We start from the raw sequence: 19,848 nt of genomic DNA, 5'->3' as shown, positions 1-19,848 counted from the left end.
CTTTACCGAAAGAACCAGAGAGTATGGATTCCTGCAGCCACGAGAGCTTCAAATCAAGAATAATAATTCGCTTCATTTTCGTTATTTTATTGTTCTATCTACGTGACTTTACCGAAAGACCCAACGAATATGAATCCCTTCTTGATTTGAAGCTTTAGGTAGAAAAAAGCAATACAATAAAATAAAACACGACGTTTCGGTCGCAACACAAGCGTCCGTCTTCAGGTGAGAAAAAAATGATCTGCTGTTGTGGCTTCATATAGGCACGGGAGGGGAGAGGGAAGTGGGGAGAGGGGAGGAGTTTGGCTGTAGGAGAATGAATTCCTGCAGTCACGAAAGCTTTAAGTCAAGATACAACCAACACTATTCAACGTTCCAATGTTAACCATGTACACTGAGAGCGACTACGTACATCACAGGTTCACTACGTAAGGTGGCGGCCACCGTTCCTAACCACCTAACCACTTGAACGGACTCCCCATGTGGTTGAACCGGAACAGCCGACACTTCGCCGTGTCGTCGCGGGCTGAAGATCGAAGATCGGAGGATGCGACTCCTTCTTGATCTGAAGCTTTCGTGACTGCAGGAATCCATAGTCCTTCGGCTCTTTCGGGAAAGTCACTTGAGTAGAAAAATTATGATAGTTGATCACGACGTTTCGATCGCGACACAAGCGACCGTCTTCCGGTGAGAGAATCAGACTGCTGTGGACGAGGCATTATATTGACCCGAGGGGTGGTGGTGGCGGGGGGGGGGGCGTTGCCGCATCGGGCAAGAGGGCGGGGCCAGCGATTGTGAGGGTTGAACAGCCCCCGTTACCTCTCGGGGCTCGGCTTCTATCTCCCGTCACGTGGCCGGGCTCCGCCCCTGGTCACGCCCCCCTTCTCGATCCTTCGCGAAGAGTCTGGGCCCAAACCACGTGGCCCCGGCTCACCTCCTTCTGGGGGGGGGGGGGGGGCCCGTGCCCCCCTCGTGCGGTCACGTGCTCTCTCGCGGGTTCACCCAGACTGTCGTGTCCTGACCCGACCTCCGTGACATCCGGAATCTGCCCCCTAGCGAGCCCTTGCGCAAGGTGCACCCGCTGTCGCCACAGAGCGGCCCGTTAATGTCGCCGCAGATGGATTCCCACCAAATGGAACCGCTTGACCACCCGGATTACAATTCGTGCAAAGATCCCCCGTGTAGCCTTCGCAGACTGTTGGGGCAAGTGCTGTTAGCGAGCAGCAGCGCCTGTGAAGGCCGGCACTGTGGCACACGAGGGGGGTGGGTGGCCCAGCACCACGCCCCGGCCGCCACCCGCCGGAGCTCCACGTGGATACTTTTCCTCAATTAGGCCCCGGCGTTCCGACGACGGACATGCGGCGTTGGAGGGATAGGCCCTGGTGTTGATGGATACTCACTTTCTCTCTCTACCCCCCCCCCTCCACCGGACACTACCCCACACAAAGACACCTCCCCGTATAGCCTGAACAGACTGTAGGGGCAAGTGCTGTTAGCGAGCACCTATGAAGGTTGGCATGGCACACGAGGGGGTGGGTGGCCAGCACCACGCCCCGGCCGCCTTTGTCTCCCCCAGTGGCGATGTTCACTACACACCGCTACACCAGGTACTCATTTGAGGCTGAGTCCACCTAGGGGAGGCCCAGGACCGGTTCAGATAATCGTCACTGATTTTGGCCGTGAGCGGGAATCGAACCCGGGTCGCCAGGTTCGTAGCGCAGCATAGCGCTAACCGCTGCACCACCGCTCCCCACTATGAATGCACACAAAGATCCCCCGTATAGCCTTAACAGACTGTAGGGGCAAGTGCTGTTAGCGAGCACCTATGAAGGCCGGAACGGTACACGAGGGGGTGGGTGGCCAGCACCACGCCCGACCGCCTTTGTCTCCCTAGTCGCGATGTTTACACACCGCACCAGGTACTCATTTGAGAGTGAGTCGACCTAGGGGAGGCCCAGGATCGGTTCAGATGATCGTAACTGGGTGTTGGCCGTGAGCGGGAATCGAACCCGGGTCGCCAGGTTCGTAGCGCAGCGTAGCGCTAACCGCTGCACCACCGCTCCCCACTATGAATGCACACACGCACACACACATCTCTCTCTCCATGTGTGATGGGCAAGTGTTGACACTCGTGTCGGAGGATTAAGGATGCGGGAAGAAGTCAAGACTTCCTCGAGGCGCGTCCACGCATGCATATGTGCATACCTCCGTAATCCATTTATTTTTACATTCATTATTTATCTCCGGTCTGTTACCAACGCTCCCAGAACCGACGTGGGTAAATTTAGCTTCGCCATCCCACCACGCGCACGCACGCACGGGCTCAATCGAATGGCTCCAATGCCCAACGAGCCTCCGATTAGTGCGGTTGGCTAGGTACGGTGCGAAAGAAGTTCAACGTACATACACTTCACTACAATATACACTACACTATACACTACACTATACACTACACTATACACTACACTATACACTATAGACTGCACTGTACACTACACTATACACGACACGCTACACTATACACTACACTATTCACTACATACTACACTATACACTACATACTACACTATACACTACAATATACACTACACTATACACTACTATACACTACACTATACATTACAATATACACTACACTATACACTACAATATACACTATGCTTCGATACACTACACTAGACACTACGCTATTTTACAATACACTATGCATTGCACTTCTATAAACTACACTATACACTACACTATATATTACACTATACACTACACTATACATCACACTATACCCTACAAAATGAATTGTGTAGTATACAATGCATTGTGTAACGTGCAATGCATTGTGTAACGTGCAATGCATTGGGTAGCGTGCAATGCATTGCGTAGCGTGCAATGCATTGTGGAGCGTGCAATGCATTGTGGAGCGTGCAATGCATTGTGTAGTATACAATGCATTGTGTAGTATACAATGCACTGTGTAGCGTGCAATGCATTGGGTAGCGTGCAATGCATTGCATAGCGTGCAATGCATTGCGTAGCGTGCAATGCATTGTGGAGCGTGCAATGCATTGTGGAGCGTGCAATGCATTGTGTAGTATACAATGTATTGTGTAGTACACAATGCATTGTGTAACGTGCAATGCATTGCGTAGTATACAATGCATTGTGTAACGTGCAATGCATTGTGTAGTATACAATGCATTGTGCAGTATACAATGCATTGTGTAACGTGCAATGCATTGCGTAGTATACAATGCATTGTGTAACGTGCAATGCATTGTGTAGTATACAATGCATTGTGCAGTATACAATGCATTGTGTAACGTGCAATGCATTGCGTAGTATACAATAAATTGTGTAATGTGCAATGCATTGTGCAGCATTTCGATGGCCAGCCAAAAGCCACCACCACCACCGCCGCTGCTGCTGCGAGGACGCTGACCGCAGTTGGCGTGACGCTGATTCATGCCACCGTCACCGCCTCTCTGCCGTGACATCTCCATCGCTCTCCTCGTTCATCACTCGCACGTCCCCTCGCTAGTGCACAACCACCCCCACCTCCACCTCCCTCCCCACCTCCCCTCCCTCCTTCCCCTCCCTCCTTCCCTCCCCTGCTCTCCTTATCTCAACTCCGTCTCTTAGGGGCGAGGCGAGAGGGGGGCGGGGCGGGAGGTGACGCGGGGGAGAGGGAAAGGATAAAAGGGCGCTCGGGCAGGGGCCCGCGCGAGACACCGCGAGACGGAGCCGCGGTGTGGAAGCGCGTGACGTCACAGGTAAAAAACACACGCGTCACGGCGCCTCGCGACCACGTGACCGTTGCACGCGGCGACCGCGCGCTCGTTGCACGCGGCGACCACGTGACCGTTGCACGCGGCGACCTCGAGCTCGTTGCACACAGCGACCACGTGATCGTTGCACGCGGCGACCACGTGAGCGTTGCACGCGGCGACCACGTGATCGTTGTACACGGCGACCACGTGCTTGTGCGCATATTCATTGGTGTACGTATGAATGTGTTTTGAATGTGTGCATGTATCTGTACGTGTGCATATGCGTGCGTGTGCCTGTGTGTGTGTGTCTTTATATGTGTGTGTGCATAGTGTACGTGTGCATATGCGTGCGTGTACCTGTGTGTGTGTGTACTTATATGTGTGTGTGCATAGTGTACGTGTGTGTATATGCATTACTATGTATATACGTATGTACGTGTATATGCGTGTGTCTTTATATGTGTGTGTGTGTGCTATGTCGTGTAGCGGTTAGCGCTACGCTGCGCTACGAACCTGGCGACCCAGGTTCGATTCCCGCTCACGGCCAACACCGATGACGATTATCTGAACCGGTCCTGGGTCTCCCCTAGGTCGACTCAGCCTCAAACGAGTACCTGGTGCGGTGTGTAGACATCGCTACTAGGGAGACAAAGGCGGCCGGGCGTTGTGTTGGCCACCCACCTCATGTGCCGTGCCGGCGTTCACAGGTGCTTGCTAACAGCACTTGCCCCTACAGTCTCTTTATATTTGACACACACGAACACACGTGTTTGTATGTTTGTGCATGTGTGTGTGTATCTGTGTGTATATTTGAGTAGTGGGGAGCGGTAGTGTAGCGGTCAGCGCATTGCGCTACTAAGTTAGATTCCCATTCACAGCCAACAGCGGTGAGGATTATTTGAACTGGTCCTGGGCCTCCCCTAGGTCGACCCAGCCTCAAAATGAGTACTTGGTGCGGCACTGAGGAGACAAAGGCGGCCGGGCGTGGTGTTGGCCACCCACACGCCCCTCGTGTGCCGTGCCGGCCTTCATAGGTGCTGCTACTCGCTACTAACAGCACTTGCCCCGACAGTCTGTTTAAATACCATACGGGGGGATATTTGTCTGTATAATCCACGTGCTTTAAACGACATCGTGAGTATATGCTTGCGTGCGTGTGTGTATTCTGCTCGCAAAATGCATGGACACTGCTTTGCTGGCACGTGTGTGTGCGCACAAATATCAGTAAACACTCTATCGGGGGTCTGCAAATAAAATAACCAACCCCCCCCCCCCACCCCCGAATATTTAAAGAGCGGTGGCCCCTCAATACATAACGGTCACGAAGCCATTCCCATGGTGAACTGGACTCCCATTGAAAATTAGACTCCCATGGTAAATCTAGACTCCCATGGTAAACTGGACTCACATGGTAAACTGGATTTCCATTGTAAAACTGGACTCCCATGGTAAACTGGATTTCCATGGAAAAACTGGACTCCCATGGTAAACTGGACTCCCATGGTAAACTGGACTCCCATGGTAAACTGGATTTCCATGGTAAACTGGATTTCCATGGAAAAATTGGACTCCCATGGTAAACTGGACTCCCATGGTAAACTTGACTCCCATGGTAAACTGGATTTCCATGGTAAACTGGACTCCCCCCCCACCCTCCCATATTTCAAGAGCCACACTGCAGTCCTTAAAGAGCCACCTCGTGGCTCCGGATCCGCAGGTTTGCCGACCGCCTTTGTCTCCCCAGTGGCGATGTTTACACACCGCACCAGATATTAATTCGAGGCTGAGTCGACCTAGGGGAGACCCAGGACTGGTTCAAATAATCGTCACTGGTGTTGGTACGCCATGGGTGGGAATCAAACTTGGGTCGCCAGGTTCATAGTGCAGCGTAGCGCTAACCGCTACACCGCCGCTCCCCACAAACACAAAGATCCCCCGTGTAGCCTTAACAGACTGTTGCGGCAAGTGCTGTTAGTGAGCACACACACACATATACAACACACACACACACGTGTTACGCATGCACGTATTGCCCACGCGTGCATAGCCTTCTGCGTGTCGCGTGCGTGCCACGTGTCATTGCAACGGCCATCGCCTTTAGCCGCCGGACAGGTGAACGCGACCCTGACCATAACCATGACCCCCGACTCCGAAGCCTGTAACCCCAGCGACTCCAGAGTAATCCACCGAGAATCCCGCTCCGTTATTGACACCGCACGTTGGCGGCCAATGGGTAATTTTGTGTAGCCGCTCTTGGGGGGGGGGGGGGGGGGAGGGGAGGGGTAAATGACGAGGAAAAAAGAACGTGTGCTCTCCAGATTTAGAAATGTTTTACGAATCTCGAGGGATGTGCCCTTAATATCCTCGCAGCAGCAGCAGCAGCAGCGGCTTTTCGGCCCAAGCCATCGAACGAAGGCGTCGCACGGCGCTTTCGGATTCGCTGCTTCGGCGGCCGTCTGGAACGCTCCTCCCCTTCCGATATTAGGAAGCCGCTGGGAGCTGTCCACTTTTAAGTCATCAATCTGGGCCAGCGGTTCTCAACCTTTTCTGTAGCCTTGCACCCCTTTGCCGCTCAATGGTTAAAACAATTTATAATGTTAATAAATACGTAGAGAATTTTGATTTAAAGCTTTCGTGACTGCAGTAATTCATATTCTTAGCTCTTTCGGTAAAGTCACGTTGAAGGGAAACAATAAAATAATAAAATATAAACAAACCGTTTATGTTATGGTCGAAACGTCGTGAGAAATTTTATTGTTTTATATATATTTTATTATTTTATTGTTTCCCTTCAACGTGACTTTACCGAAAGAGCTAAGAATAATAAATACGTAGAGGTTTTGATGAAACAAAGAAAGTTGTTACTTACGTGCCCCCTGCTTAATTTGTGTTTTGATGATTTAGCGTCTAAAAACAAATCTGGCCATGTCTTGCACCACCCAGAAAGGGCATCTCGCATTCCCAGGGAGTGTCGTCTTTCCACCCGCACCTCCAATTAGCGCATTTGGCTACGTACGGTGAGAAATAAGGTCAACAAACATACATCAGCAACAGCAGCATCATCATCAGCAGCATCATCAGCATCTTCATTAGTACCATCGCCACCAGAGCAATAAGCAAGTAATAGAGATGTTTTTGGGTTAAATATAAATGTGTCATTAAACGCGCCATCACCACCCGACACAGCCAAGGTTTGTCACGGAAACAAAACGTGGCCAATTAGTTACCAGTTCAGCATTAACCGGTTGTGTGTTGGAGACTAAACCCACTCAAACGTTTACAATTCCAGTACCATGACGTTTCGCTGGTAATTACAACAATAACAAGCGGCATAATCAGGCCATAGCCAGAACTGTGACAAACCTTACGAATTCGGCTGCGTCGGGTGGCTGCGGGTCTAACGACACGTTTATGTTTATGCGATCTAAGCCACCCCAAAAAACTAAAACCTCTATTGTGGACAACATTGGTCGGCAAAGCCCGACTACGTTTTGACCTTAACCTTTCTCGAAACATTCTCAATCGCCGCCCCCCTCTCCGTCTTGCCACTTTGTCACCCCAACCAAGAGCTTTGAATGTTAAATTAAATAAAAACCACCACTGGACTTGCAGATCCCGCTAAGAACAACATCAACACCAACCCCCCCCCCCCCCCCCTAACAACCTTCAGAGACGTCGTCATTCGTTATTCACGTTCAACGGGAGACATTCATTCATGTCGCCCTGTTGCAACGAGCCACGTGAATTGATTTTACGAGTCCACGTGAACCGCTCTCAATACCACCACCACCACCACCACCTCCCCCCTCCAAAGAAAACTCAACGTGTCCGCCGATAAATCGGCACCGTGGGGCGACGTTCTGAGCGAAGGCGCCTTCTTCATGGCACACGTGCTGCGAATGTCACTGCCAACATGTCATGCGAAAGGGCCATTGGCCCGGAACGTCGCCTGTTGTATACATTTATAATTCCCCCTCCTATTTTAAGACCACGCGTGCACACACGAGCGCGCGGCTTTTGACGAATGTATCGAGTTGAGTCTTCTTTTGCGTCGATTGTGCGGTTCAGGCAGCGAGCTCACCAAACAAACGTTGTCAATGAAACGTGAGCCGAGTAGCCGCGGCCACAGCGGTGGTTAACATCGCATACCTGTCAACCCATACTGTTTACCTGCATTCTTGTGCAGGGAAATTTAGTAGAACATTTTTTTGTGTTTCTCCCTTGCGATGGGACTTTGTAGGATGAACGTTGAGATTTGTGAGGGGCACGGGATGACCAATAAGGTCTGAATTGGTCTGTAATAAGGTGTAATAAGGTAGGGCACTGATAAGGGGTTGACAGGTATGACATCGGCACTTGCAACAGAAGTCGAGATATACAGCAGTTGATGAGAGTAAGTTACGGAAATAAAAGTTATACAAATGCAGAAACACTTAACCCTGTGTTTCTATAGGGGGCGGCGTGACGTCATCAAGATGGCGACGGATGGATCGGACTTCCGTTACTGTGTGTGCCAATCAAACGCTTTAACGGTTCACACTTTAACATTCATATACGACAACACGTAGATACACCGGGCAGTCAAAACATTTGATATTAAACTAATTACCCTCCCCCCCCCATTTTGTTCGTTTAAAAATATATAAAAGAGGCTAATGGGTTTCTCACCTAGTTAAGAATGTGCTCAACAAGTAGGATTGGGTAGTAGTTAAGACGAGACGGATCTCTGTAATGGCTGCACTAATGTCTCCGGTAAGACGTGAGGAGATAAGGACAGAAGAAGGTGTAGAGTGGTGGTGCCCATTTGAGAATGAGCGAAAGTCTAATTAGATGGTCAGGACAAGTTGGTTAGAGTTAGTGGTATCCATCTCAGACGAACTGAAACGAAAATATTTATTTTTATTTTACCAGGTGTGTACAAGGCCCACTGCTGAGCTGCTATGTATCTCTTTTTCAGAAGCGACCTGGCAAATAATAGCCCAACGAAGCGGCTTATCATCATCATCATTATCACATAGAAATTTATAGCAGCAGTCAAATACTCTAAACGCATGAGATTAATTCTAAATGTGGAGGGGAATAACCGGAGGACCTCAATAAAAATCCACGCGACCACGGGGAGAAGAAACAAACTCCAAATATGCAGAATCAGAATCTTTGTTAACAGTGGAGGAATCCGATAAGCTATACAGCTCATACTCTTTGGTTCTATTCGGTAAAGTCACGTAGGCAAAAAATAAAACAACAAAAATCACGACGTTTCGGCCACAACGCAAGTGGCCTTCATCAGGTGAAGGGACCGTACTGTCCAGAGGACAGCGTTGGAGTGAAGACAGCCAAACCCAGGTCGCGTCCTTTAAGCTGTGTGGGAGGAAACAAAAAAATATACAGCTCTTTTTCACAGATGTCCAGTAGGGGACACGGGGTTTGAACGTTCCAATAGCAGACGTCACAAAAACACGACAGCAGTGCAGAGTACAACAAAGGTCAACAAATCATCCAAACGCAAACCAAAACAATGAAACCATCCCCATCCTTTCGATTTGAAGCTTTTGTGACTGCAAGGATTCATCTTCTTTGGTTCTTTCGGTAAAGTCACGTAGAATGAGAATAAAATAATAAATTGATAAAATAAAATAACACAATAATATTCTCACGACGTTTCGGCCACAACGCAAGCGGCCGTCTTCAGGTGAAAGGTACAGAACTGTCGGGACGACATCGCTTCAATGACGACAGAGCTTCAATGAAGACAGAGCTTCAATGAAGACAGAGCTTCAATGAAGCTCTGTCGTCCCGACAGGTCTGTACCTTTCACCTGAAGACGGCCGCTTGCGTTGTGGCCGAAACGTCGTGAAAATTTATTGTGTTATTTTATTATTTTATTCTCATTCTACGTGACTTTACCGAAAGAACCAAATAAGACATCCCCATCCTACCGGGCAAAGCCCACTGAGCTATTACCTTATTTTTCAGAAGCGACCTGACAGCAGGCGTCAGGGTCGGGATCGAACCCACGACCACCTGTATACCAGGCGAGGTAGTTAACATCTCCTAGCCACCGTGGCGCCTCTTAACCCGATCATACTTTAAAGCAGTGGTTCTTAACCATGACTGCAGCCTTGCAACCCTTTGGTTCTCGATCGTAAATAAAATGTATCATGTGAATGCATAGAGGGTTCAATGAAATTAAGTGGTACTGACGTGGCCGTGCTTAATTTGTGTTTTGATGATTTACCTTTGAAAAATAATCTGGCCATGCCTCGCACCCCCCCCTCCACCCACCATTCCCCCGGAGGGTGCGAGATGCTCCCCCAGGTTCAGAAGAAGAACCACTGCTCTAAATGATGGGCACATCTGAATCATTATCCAAACGTTTTGGCTGCCCCTTCTGTATAAGCACGTCTACGTGTCATTTAACGTCGCCTTGATAAATAACCGCACGCGTTTTTTCTGTTGTTTGTTGTTTGTAATCGAGAATTAACACATTTTATAAGGCGGGGGGAAATTCGGCCCCGTTTAAAATCACGCTATGAGTTGGGGCAAAACTTGCAATAACTAATCTCGTGCTCTATTTGTTGTAGGTTACCGATAAGCACGGTTGGCTAGGCACGGTGCGAAATATACATACATTATGTTATTTTTTAAAATTGAGGATCATTCAAACGCACCGGAAAATGACCCCCAACCCCCGCTCCAAAAGATCCTAAGACAATGGATTTGGTTTGGTAAACACTATCAGTGACGTTTCATCGGCCGTAAAACTCTTTTTCTGTAATTTTACGTGAGTAGTCGGGTGTTCCAGCTCTGATCTACTAATCTGTCATCATTCATGGGACCCTTTTGCCAGTATTAAAGTATGAAAAATAAGAATAGGGTTTACCCTTTTTGGCAATAAAGGGTGTTAAGATGTTAAAGCAATAAATAGATATCTTTCACATGAATAAAATACTGCATTAACCACACAAAGTAATTGTGGTGAACATGCTTTGATGATATATGAATTGTCCTAGAAACTGATGTAGGCCAATCAGTTGGCTTATTTCTGGTGTAGGCAAATTCGTTTCAAGGACAATGCATATGTTATCAGAGCGATTGTTGCATGTTCACCACAAGTCCTGTGTGTGGTTAATGCAGACTTAATTCCTTGAAAAAATGTTTAATATATTTGGTGTTTGAACATCCTAACACAACTTCTGTTTAATTGCCATCGAGGGTAAAATCTATTCTTATTTTTCATAATGCCATCATTCGTTTCCTTGACTTGCATGCACACACATGCACATACGTTCGTACACACGCAACTTAATCAACACCCGTGTCCACTTAGTAATTCTAACGCATACTCAATACCTGTCCGTGTAGCCTAGGTATGGAATCTAAGGTTACCCCTTCCCTTCAGGTATTATGGTCAATTCACTGAAAGTGAGAGCCTGCTTCTCTCCCTAAATGTAGGTGGCAACGATTCGTCACAGCTCAACTTTAAATGTACGGCCATTCGTCCCTCTGTCAATCCACTGCTGCTCGAAGACCATACTTTACGCAGGGAGCGGTGGCGCAGCGGTTAGCGGCACCGCGCTCCACAATCCGAGTTCGTTTGCCGCTCGCGACAAACAGCCGTAGTGAATATTTGAACCGGTCCTGGGCCTCGACTAATTTTTTAATTACTTCCAATTTTGATTTTACCAGGTGAGGCCCATCGAGCTACTACGTAGCTCCTTTTTTTTCAGAGGCGATCTGGCCATCACAAATTATAGCAGCTGAACGAAGGTGGCCTACCATCATCATCATCACGTGAAAATTTACGGCAGCAGCCAAATAACTCTGAACGCATGACGATGATTCCAAACGTGGAGGGGGAAAAAAAAAAAGCGAGGTCGACTCAGTCTTAAACGGGCATCTAGTTTGGTTTGTAAAGCATCAGCTTTAAAGTAATGAAAATGATTCTTAGAAAGACAAGAGAAAGTAATGCGATCTTCCTTGCAACAACAAAAAAAGCCTCAACAACACAAAAGGGTCCTCTTCTGACCCTCATTGAGTAAAGGGGCACACGCGGCAGGGCCTGTTGCACATTGCGCTTGGACTTAAGTGACACGTGCTGCGCGCACGTGGCGCCGTGCGACGCCATTGTTTGAACCGCAGGTGACATCATCAAGATGGCGTCGGAACGCTACGACTGCCACTACTGCAAGGAGTCGCTGCTGGGCAAGAAGTACGTCCTGCGCGAGGAGAACCCGTACTGCGTGCGTTGCTACGAGACGCTCTACACCCACGCCTGCGAGAGCTGCAAGCAACCAATTGGCTGTGACTCAAAGGTAAAAACATCAAAGGCTACCCACGTGTTTTCGGGGGAGGGGGCGGTGCTCAACTGGGACACATTGAGGGCGGCCACGTGGTGGTTAGGAGATGTTAACTACCTCGCCTGGTGTGCAGGAGGTCGTTGGTTCGATCCCGACCCTGACGCTTGCTGTATATTTTTGGAGTTTGCGTGTCTCTCTCTCCGCGGCGTCGCGTGGATTTTTCTCCTGAGCCTCCGGTTTTCCCCTCCACATTGAGAATCAATGTCATGCGTTTAGAGTAATATGGCTGCCGCTATACATTCAATGTGATGATGATAAGCAACTTCGTTGAGCTATCATTTTGGAAGGCCAGGTCACTTCTGAAAAAGAGCTACATAACTCAGTGGGCCTTACCTGGTAAAATAACAATGGTTTATAATTAACATATAGCATGTAGGCTTTCGCAACCAATGTTATTCATTAAAAAAGTTTTTTTAAGGGTTAGGTCACGTAAATATAAATATGTCGTTAAACTCGCCACACGGTGATTTAGTAAGGTTTGCCATGTTAACAAAACGTGCCAATTCGTTACTACTTAAGCACACCGGTTGTGTACCACAACATTTACAATTCGAGGACTGTGACGTTTCGCTGGTCATTACAACCAGAATCATCAGGCAATCCGAGTTAGATTCCCGCACACGGCCCCCACCAGTGACGATTATCTAAACCGGTCCTCTGGGCCTCCTCCCATAGGTCTGCTCAGCCTCAAATTAGTACCTGGTGCGGTGTCTAAACAGTCCTTACTTACTAACAACTCCTCTATAATTTTTCATTGCTGGAGGGGTTGCCCCCCCTACCTGAAAATCCTGGCTCCGCCATTGAACACAACCATTCGGGGGCGAGGCTGTGGCGAGATGATAACTTCCACCCACCCACCCCCCACCACTCGCCCACCCCCCACCACCCTCCACCCAACCCACCACCACCCACCACTCACTCATGCACCACTCCCCACCACTCACCCTCCACCCACCACCCTCCACCCAACCCACCACCACCCCCCACCACTCGCCAACCCCCCACCACCCTCCACCCAACCCACAATCACCCACCACTCACTCACCCACCACTCCCCACCACTCACCCTCCACCCACGACCCACCACCCACCACCCACCTCCACCCCTCCCACCCTCCACCCACCGCCCAACCCACCACCACCCACCCACCCACGCACCCACCCACGACTCAACCACCCACCCACTCCCCACCACTCACTCACTCTCCACCCCCCCACTCCCCACCCTCCACCCACCTCCACCCCCCACCCCCCAACCACCCACCCACCACCGACCCGCCCTGGACAGGACCTGTCGTACAAGGACCGCCACTGGCACGAGGGGTGCTTCAAGTGCGCCACGTGCGAGCGCTCTCTCGCCGACAAAGCGTTCAGCGCGCGTGACGAGAAGCTCCTCTGCACCGAGTGCCACGCCAACCACTACTCGGCCAAGTGCGCCGCCTGCAACAAGCCCGTGCTGCCCGGTGCGTGCGTGCGTGTGTGTACGTGTGTGTGTGTGGAGAGCGGTAGTGTAGCGGTTAGCGCACTGCGCTACGAACCCGGCGCCCCGAGTTCGATTCCCGCTCAGGAATATGCACACCTGTCAACTCCTTATCAGTGCCCTACCTTATTACAGACTAATTCAGACCTTATTGATCATCCCCGTGCCCTTATAAACCTCAACGTTCATCTTATAAAGGCCCATCACAAGGGGAGGAACACAAATTATTATTTTTTGCCCGTATTGAAACGGCTGTATGCCGTATGAACCTGAAAACACAATTTCCTCTGTACAAGAATACGGCTAAACCTTATGGGGTTGACAGGTATTAAAAACTATCCTACAGCGTCGGGGGAAGGCAGCAGGGGAGAGACACGGGAGGTGGTTAAGCGAATCTATTCAACTAAACTCTTTTCGCAGGAATAGGTTATACCCTTTCTGGCAATAAAACAGGCGTTAAGATGTTAAAACACCAAACAGAAACCTTTTACAAGGAATCATTTTGATACTGGCAAAGGAGATCCCATGATAAACTCTTTCTTTTAATCTTAGTATCAACGTCGACCGCCATTCCTTTATTGTCCGCAACCACCACCACCCCCTCCATTAACCTCCCTCCGACCCCCCAACCAGTGCCAGATGATCTTCGTAGCAAAAGTAGCTGCAAATGCTACGTTTCCCCGCACTTTCAAGGGCCCCGTGCTAAATGCTTTCAAGCTATCAATTCCGGTTCAGCGATTCTGCACTTGCTCTATTACTATAGTACTATACCGCATTCAACTTTTATGAACGACTTGGTGTTTAAGGTATTATCTGGCTGAATAGCAAATGAAAAAATACAATTACTTTACTGTGCAAGTAAAAAATGTGTTCTAATATTTATGTGTTTTTTAATTATTATTTAGGGCCCCTTTATAACAAATGCTACAGGCTCCGCACTAGCTTAACCCGGCACTGCTCCCCAACCCGGTAGGCACGCGCAAGATGGAGTTCCGCGGCAGCAGCTGGCACGAGACGTGCTTCGGGTGCGCCCGATGCCAGCAGCCGATCGGCAGCAAGAGCTTTGTGCCGCGCGAGAAGGATCAGTACTGCGTGCCGTGCTACGAGAAGCAGTTCGCTCAACACTGCACCCTCTGCAAGAAGGTGGGCGGGAAGGGGGGGAGGAGATTGGGGGGTGGGCGGGACGAGAGGGCGGTCGCTTAGCAACGTAATTGAGCGCAGAAAATAAAATGGCCGCCGCCGCCACACTTCCTGCTCTAAATTCTGAAAGGTCGACTTCGTATTCGCGGGTTTGTGGGTCATGGTAAATGAATGGGGCGGGGGGAAGGGGGGTTTAACGGTTTAAACTACTGGACGTCTGCGAAAAAGAGCTTCATAGCTCATCGGATTTCGCCATTATAAATTCAGATTCTCATTTATGAAATCTGGGTTTGTATACAAGGTTTGTGGTTCATGGGAATGGCGTATTAATGGTGAAAAGTCGACTTCGTATTGGAGGGTTTGTGTTTAATGATAAATGAATGGGGGGATATCAACGATGTAAACCACTGGTTGTTCGTGTAAAAGAGCTTTATAGCTCATTGGATTTCTCCAGTATATTACTGAGTTTGAAAGGCGGGTTTGTATACAAGGTTCATGCGAATGGCGTATTAAAGGTGTAAAATACTGGACATCTGGCTAGGTAAATGCTAACTACTTCCTTGCAATGGTTTGCAGGAGGTTCACGGGTTCGATCCTGACCCTGATGCCGACTTTATATTTGGAGTTTGCGTCTCTCCCCGTGGTCACGTGGAACCTTCTCCGGGTCCTTCGGTTTTTTCCCCTCCATATTTGGAATCAACGTCACGCATTTAGAGTATTTGGCTGCTGCGAGAAATGTCCACGTGATGACGATATGCCGCTTTGTTGAGCTATCACTTGTGATCGCCCGGTCACTTCGGAAAAGAGCCACAGAGCAGCTGAGCGGGGCCTTACCTGCTAAAGTAAAAGAGAGAGTTTAGTTGAATAGTCTAGCTTAATCACCCCACGCGTCTCTCCCCTGCTCCCTTTCCCGATGCTTTCGGGGTCGTTTTTCATACCTGTCAAACCATACGGTTTACCCGTATTCTTGTAGAGGGATATTTAATTTCTATACAGCGTACAGCCGTTTCAGTAGGGGCAAAAATATTTTTTTGCCTATTTATTTGTGTTTTTCCCTTGTGATAGCCCGTATTCTTGTACAGGGACATTGAGTTTTCAGGTCCATGCGGCATCCAGCCGTTTCAATTTCGGGGCAAAAATAATACGAAAAATGTTGTCTGTGTGTTTGTGTTTCTCTCCTTGTGATTATGGGACTTTGTAGGATGAACGTTGAGATTTATAAGGGGCACGGGGTGACCAACAAGGTCTGAATTGGTCTGTAATATGGTATGGCACTTATAAGTTACGGATTTCATCCTCCCCCCACCCCCCCCCCCCCCCCCTCAGGCCATCACGGCGGGTGGCGTGACGTACCGTGACGGGCCGTGGCACCGCGAGTGCCTCGTGTGCACCTCGTGCAAGCGCGCCCTGGCGGGTCAGCGCTTCACGTCGCGCGACGACTTCCCCTACTGCCTCGAGTGCTTCTCGGGACTCTACGCCAAGCGCTGCGTCGCCTGCGCCAGCCCCATCAGCGGTGAGGCAACGAGGGGGCCCTGCCCTGCCCGCTCGCCAACACCGCCGCGCTCGCTCACCCCACCGACCCTCTCACCAACACCGCCGCGCTCGCTCACCCCACTGACCCGCTCGCCAACACCGCCGCGCTCGCTCACCCCACTGACCCTCTCACCAACACCGCCGCGCTCACATTTTGCCAGCTTGCATGCCCCATGCACCCACTCATCAGAATCAGAATATTTGTTTATATTGAAGGAGGAATCCAATGAGCTGTAAAGCTCTTTCTTCACAGATGTCCGGTAGGGGCACGGAGTAAGAACGGTACAACAACAAACAGTACAAAAACACGGTCATTACACCCGGCATCGTCACGTTTCGTTGCTTAAATAGAGGGATAGAGGGAACGAAACAGGAGGATTTCTCCACAAATCTGTCTGCCGCCCGACACTCTCCCCCACCCACACACCCACCCATCCTCCCCCTCTCACTCTCCCTCTCTCCCATTGTGCGTGTCAATGCCGCGGTGCCAGGTCCGGGCGGTGCCAAGTCCGTCTCGTTCTGGGAGCGGCAGTGGCACGGCGGAATTGTCCCCGACCCACCCGCCCATCCCTCGCTCCTCCATCTCCCTCTCTCACTCTCTACCTCCATCTCTCTCTCCGCGCGTGTCAGGTCTGGGCGGTGCCAAGTACATCTCGTTCGAGGAGCGGCAGTGGCACGACGACTGCTTCACGTGCAAGCGCTGCGCCGTGTCGCTGGTGGGTCGCGGCTTCCTGACCGAGCGCGATGACATCCTGTGCCCCGACTGCGGCCGCGACCTCTGAACTCCAAAATAGTACTCCCCCTAGCCACCCCTACCCTAGCCCCCCACACACCCCGCACACACCATCGCCACCACCGCCCCGGGATCGAGTCCACGACCTCCTGTACACCGGGCGAGGTAGTTAACATCTACCCAGCCACCGTGTCGCGACAAGACCCAGGACACAGTCTCATGTCGGTGGGTCTCGGTGTTGAACTTCTTTCGTACGTAGCCAACCGTGCTAATCTGTGTGGGCCTCTGTGGGTCTCTATGGGCCTGGGCATCTATGGCCACATCAACGCTGCCCAAACCTCCGCACTTACCCCAAAAAGAGGGAGGGGGGGGGGGGGAGCTGCATGACCGATGGGTTGCGTCACCACAAATATACAGACACAACAACCGCCATTCACCACGACGCTTGTGCCAGGCTAGGTGCACCTTGAGGCCACGTGAAGTGTCGAACGCCCGCTGGCAGGAGGTCACGGGGCAGACCCAGGTGCCAACGGGTCGACTGACTGAGATGACCGAGATGACTGGCTGATGCACCACCTGTGCCCCCTACTGTGCCAACTTGCTGTGCTTTAGCCACCCGGCGCTCCGCTCGTTGTTGTGAGCGTCGCTCCTCAGCCCTCCGTTGTTGTTGGAGGGCGACTGCCTCCAACTGCCCAGTAGCGTTCTTCACGAGCCTCCTCCACAGAGGCCGATCTTGACACCGCTGGTACCAGTCATCGGCAAGTCCACTCAGCTCCACACACACACAGTCACACACACAGAGAGACTCACACACACACACCCCGTGGAACAAACACAACAGACGGGTTATGAGAAGCGGGGTACAAGGCGGGGGGGATAGAGAGATGGGGGTACGGACTCACTACCCTCCCCAAAGTGGCTTTTGATTCAATGTTAGGTGTACGAGAGTATCTCTCCCACTAGCCCCCCAGCAAAAGGTGCGCCTCAATTCCCGGGGGGGGGGGGAGGTGGGGGGGCTTCGGGCGAGAGTGATGTTGTTGGCGTTGTTGTTGGGATAAAGTGGCGCGTTATATATTCTCTCTCTCTCTTTGCATGAGCATAAAAGAAGGCATGCCTCTGTGAAAACCCCAAGAACAAGCCCTGCTTGCGACGCGCGTGCGTGTGGATTTTGTGGAGTGAACAAAAAAAAATAAAACCAGCTTTGGGTGAATAAATTTTGCAAACTGTTGTGGCTGTGTTGTGTCTCGGTATAAGTTGCGTGTGTGTGTGTGTGTGAGGGCCAATTCCGATTGGCCTTTCCCCTTGGGGCATTTGTAGCTACCACAGCGGCTAAATCGGGGATCTGGACGGGTGCGAGGGGCTGGTAACCACTCCACCTTCAACAAATTACCACTAAACCACGTCTAAAATATCTAATTAATAAGCTTGTGCCGGAGGCCCCGGGGGGACAGGCGTCTATGACGTCTGGCCAAACCCCATTTGGCGGAGCCAGGAGATTGACTCTTTACCCTCGGGGCTGCTCCAGAAACAACAAAAAGCCACTACGGATGACCACGTGGTGTTCGAACGCTCACTGCGGAGGAGAGGCTGCCACTCCTCTGTCGGGAGCTTGACTGGTACCGCCTGGATCTCTGTGGCATTCAGGAGGTCCGGTGAACCGGCTCTGGCTCCTGGTACTATGAGGGGTGGACAGTCCTCTACTCGGTGCAGGAGACTACTAAACAACAAGGAGTGGCTCTTCTTCTGAACAAAAGAATGATGGGGGCATGGGAGCGTGACGGTGAGGTGTGGGAAGCTGTAAGCGCCAGGCTACTTTGGGCTCGCCCCCACCGAAGACGAACATCCGTGGAGGGATGCAGGCAAGACCGATGAGTCAGATGCCTTCTATGACCTCCTGTCACAGGTGCTGGCTAAAGTGGCCCCTCGAGATAGTCATCTTGTTGGTTGACTTCAATGCCCGAGTTGGTCATGATGCTGGCACCTGGTCTGGAGTGATTGGAAGGCATGGGCCAGATCATCTCAATAACAACAGTAGGAGGCTGCTAGATTTGTGTGCAGCCCATGGGCTTGTAATTACCAACACGCTGTTCAGGCATCGGTGCATCCACACATCATGAATGCATGCTGGGTCCAAGCAAGAACATCTGCTAGACTACATAATGACGGAACAGCGGATGCGGGCCCATGTCCTTGACACCAGGACCTACCGTGGAGCTGATCTGCCTTCTGACCATCGACTAGTCATCTGTAAGATGCGCCTGCCATTCTTCCACTCCGGTGGTGGGTGTACACCCAGGACCCCATTCCAACCTAAAGTGGCCTGGTCTCAGTTATCTGATGAAAGTTGCATGCGAGAATTTCATCTTTGCTTGCTGCTGGGGTTGGTATCGTCCCCCACTCCTCCTGATGTCGTGGGTAAATGGGCGAGGTTTAGGACTGTGACTCATGCAGCTGCAATGGCTGCTTTGGGTACACGGTCCAGACCTCCCCAGAGACCCTGGCTGACAAAGGAGGTGTTCAGGATAGTTGAGAAAAAGCGACAGGCCCACTGTCATCGGCTACAGAATCCCACGTCAGAGAACCACCAAAACTAGGCACCTGCCTGGGTATTTTATACCATCGGACACTCCACCCCCACAACTCCCAATCGGTGATGGGGCAGTTGTGGAGAGAGTGGAGAGTTTCCCATACCTGGGCAGTGTGCTCATGACCGGCTCCAGCTTAACAGCAGAGGTCTCGCTCCGAATCAGTCGAGCGGCAATATCTTTTCATTGGTTGCGTAACGCTGTGTGGAAGCTACCTGGTCTGTTGCTCCGCACTAAGCTTCAGGTCTTCTCG

General features: G+C 50.8%; 1 protein-coding gene across 4 annotated transcripts; it reads left to right on the top strand.

The window, feature by feature from the left end:
* Positions 1 to 3,656: 3,656 nt before the first annotated feature.
* LOC142906549 (four and a half LIM domains protein 2-like) lies at positions 3,657 to 18,238 on the top strand. 4 transcript variants are annotated; one of them, XM_076054661.1, is made up of 7 exons: positions 3,713 to 3,767; positions 8,218 to 8,270; positions 11,907 to 12,079; positions 13,413 to 13,587; positions 14,578 to 14,747; positions 16,071 to 16,257; positions 16,908 to 18,238. In XM_076054661.1, the coding sequence occupies exons 2-7, from the start codon at positions 8,240 to 8,242 to the stop codon at positions 17,057 to 17,059; spliced, it is 888 nt and encodes a 295-aa protein (XP_075910776.1). In that variant the 5' UTR covers positions 3,713 to 3,767; positions 8,218 to 8,239; the 3' UTR covers positions 17,060 to 18,238. The 4 variants fall into 4 exon arrangements, with proteins under 4 accessions (XP_075910777.1, XP_075910776.1, XP_075910779.1 ...); XM_076054662.1 differs by lacking the exon at positions 8,218 to 8,270 and having other exon boundaries at positions 3,657 to 3,767; XM_076054664.1 differs by lacking the exons at positions 3,713 to 3,767; positions 8,218 to 8,270 and adding an exon at positions 8,324 to 9,110.
* The last annotated feature ends 1,610 nt before the right edge of the window (positions 18,239 to 19,848 follow it).

The sequence above is a fragment of the Petromyzon marinus genome, chromosome 66 (assembly GCF_048934315.1).
Source record: "Petromyzon marinus isolate PM22_M1 ecotype Great Lakes invasive population chromosome 66, UKy_Petmar_22M1.pri1.0, whole genome shotgun sequence".
In the NCBI taxonomy this organism is placed as follows: Eukaryota; Metazoa; Chordata; class Hyperoartia; order Petromyzontiformes; family Petromyzontidae; genus Petromyzon; species Petromyzon marinus.
The sequence above is the reverse complement of the archived record's forward strand: the minus strand, read 5'-3'. Positions and strand labels throughout refer to the sequence as shown.

What these genes read in the sequence shown, in the direction of transcription:
- LOC142906549 (XM_076054661.1), top strand. Translation starts at nt 8,240, where the DNA reads ATGGCGACGGATGGATCGGACTTCCGTTACT. An exon ending in ACTGCACCCTCTGCAAGAAG is followed by an intron (nt 14,748 to 16,070) that starts GTGGGCGGGAAG and finishes CCCCCCCCTCAG; the next exon opens with GCCATCACGGCGGGTGGCGT. An exon ending in CTGCGCCAGCCCCATCAGCG is followed by an intron (nt 16,258 to 16,907) that starts GTGAGGCAACGA and finishes CGCGCGTGTCAG; the next exon opens with GTCTGGGCGGTGCCAAGTAC.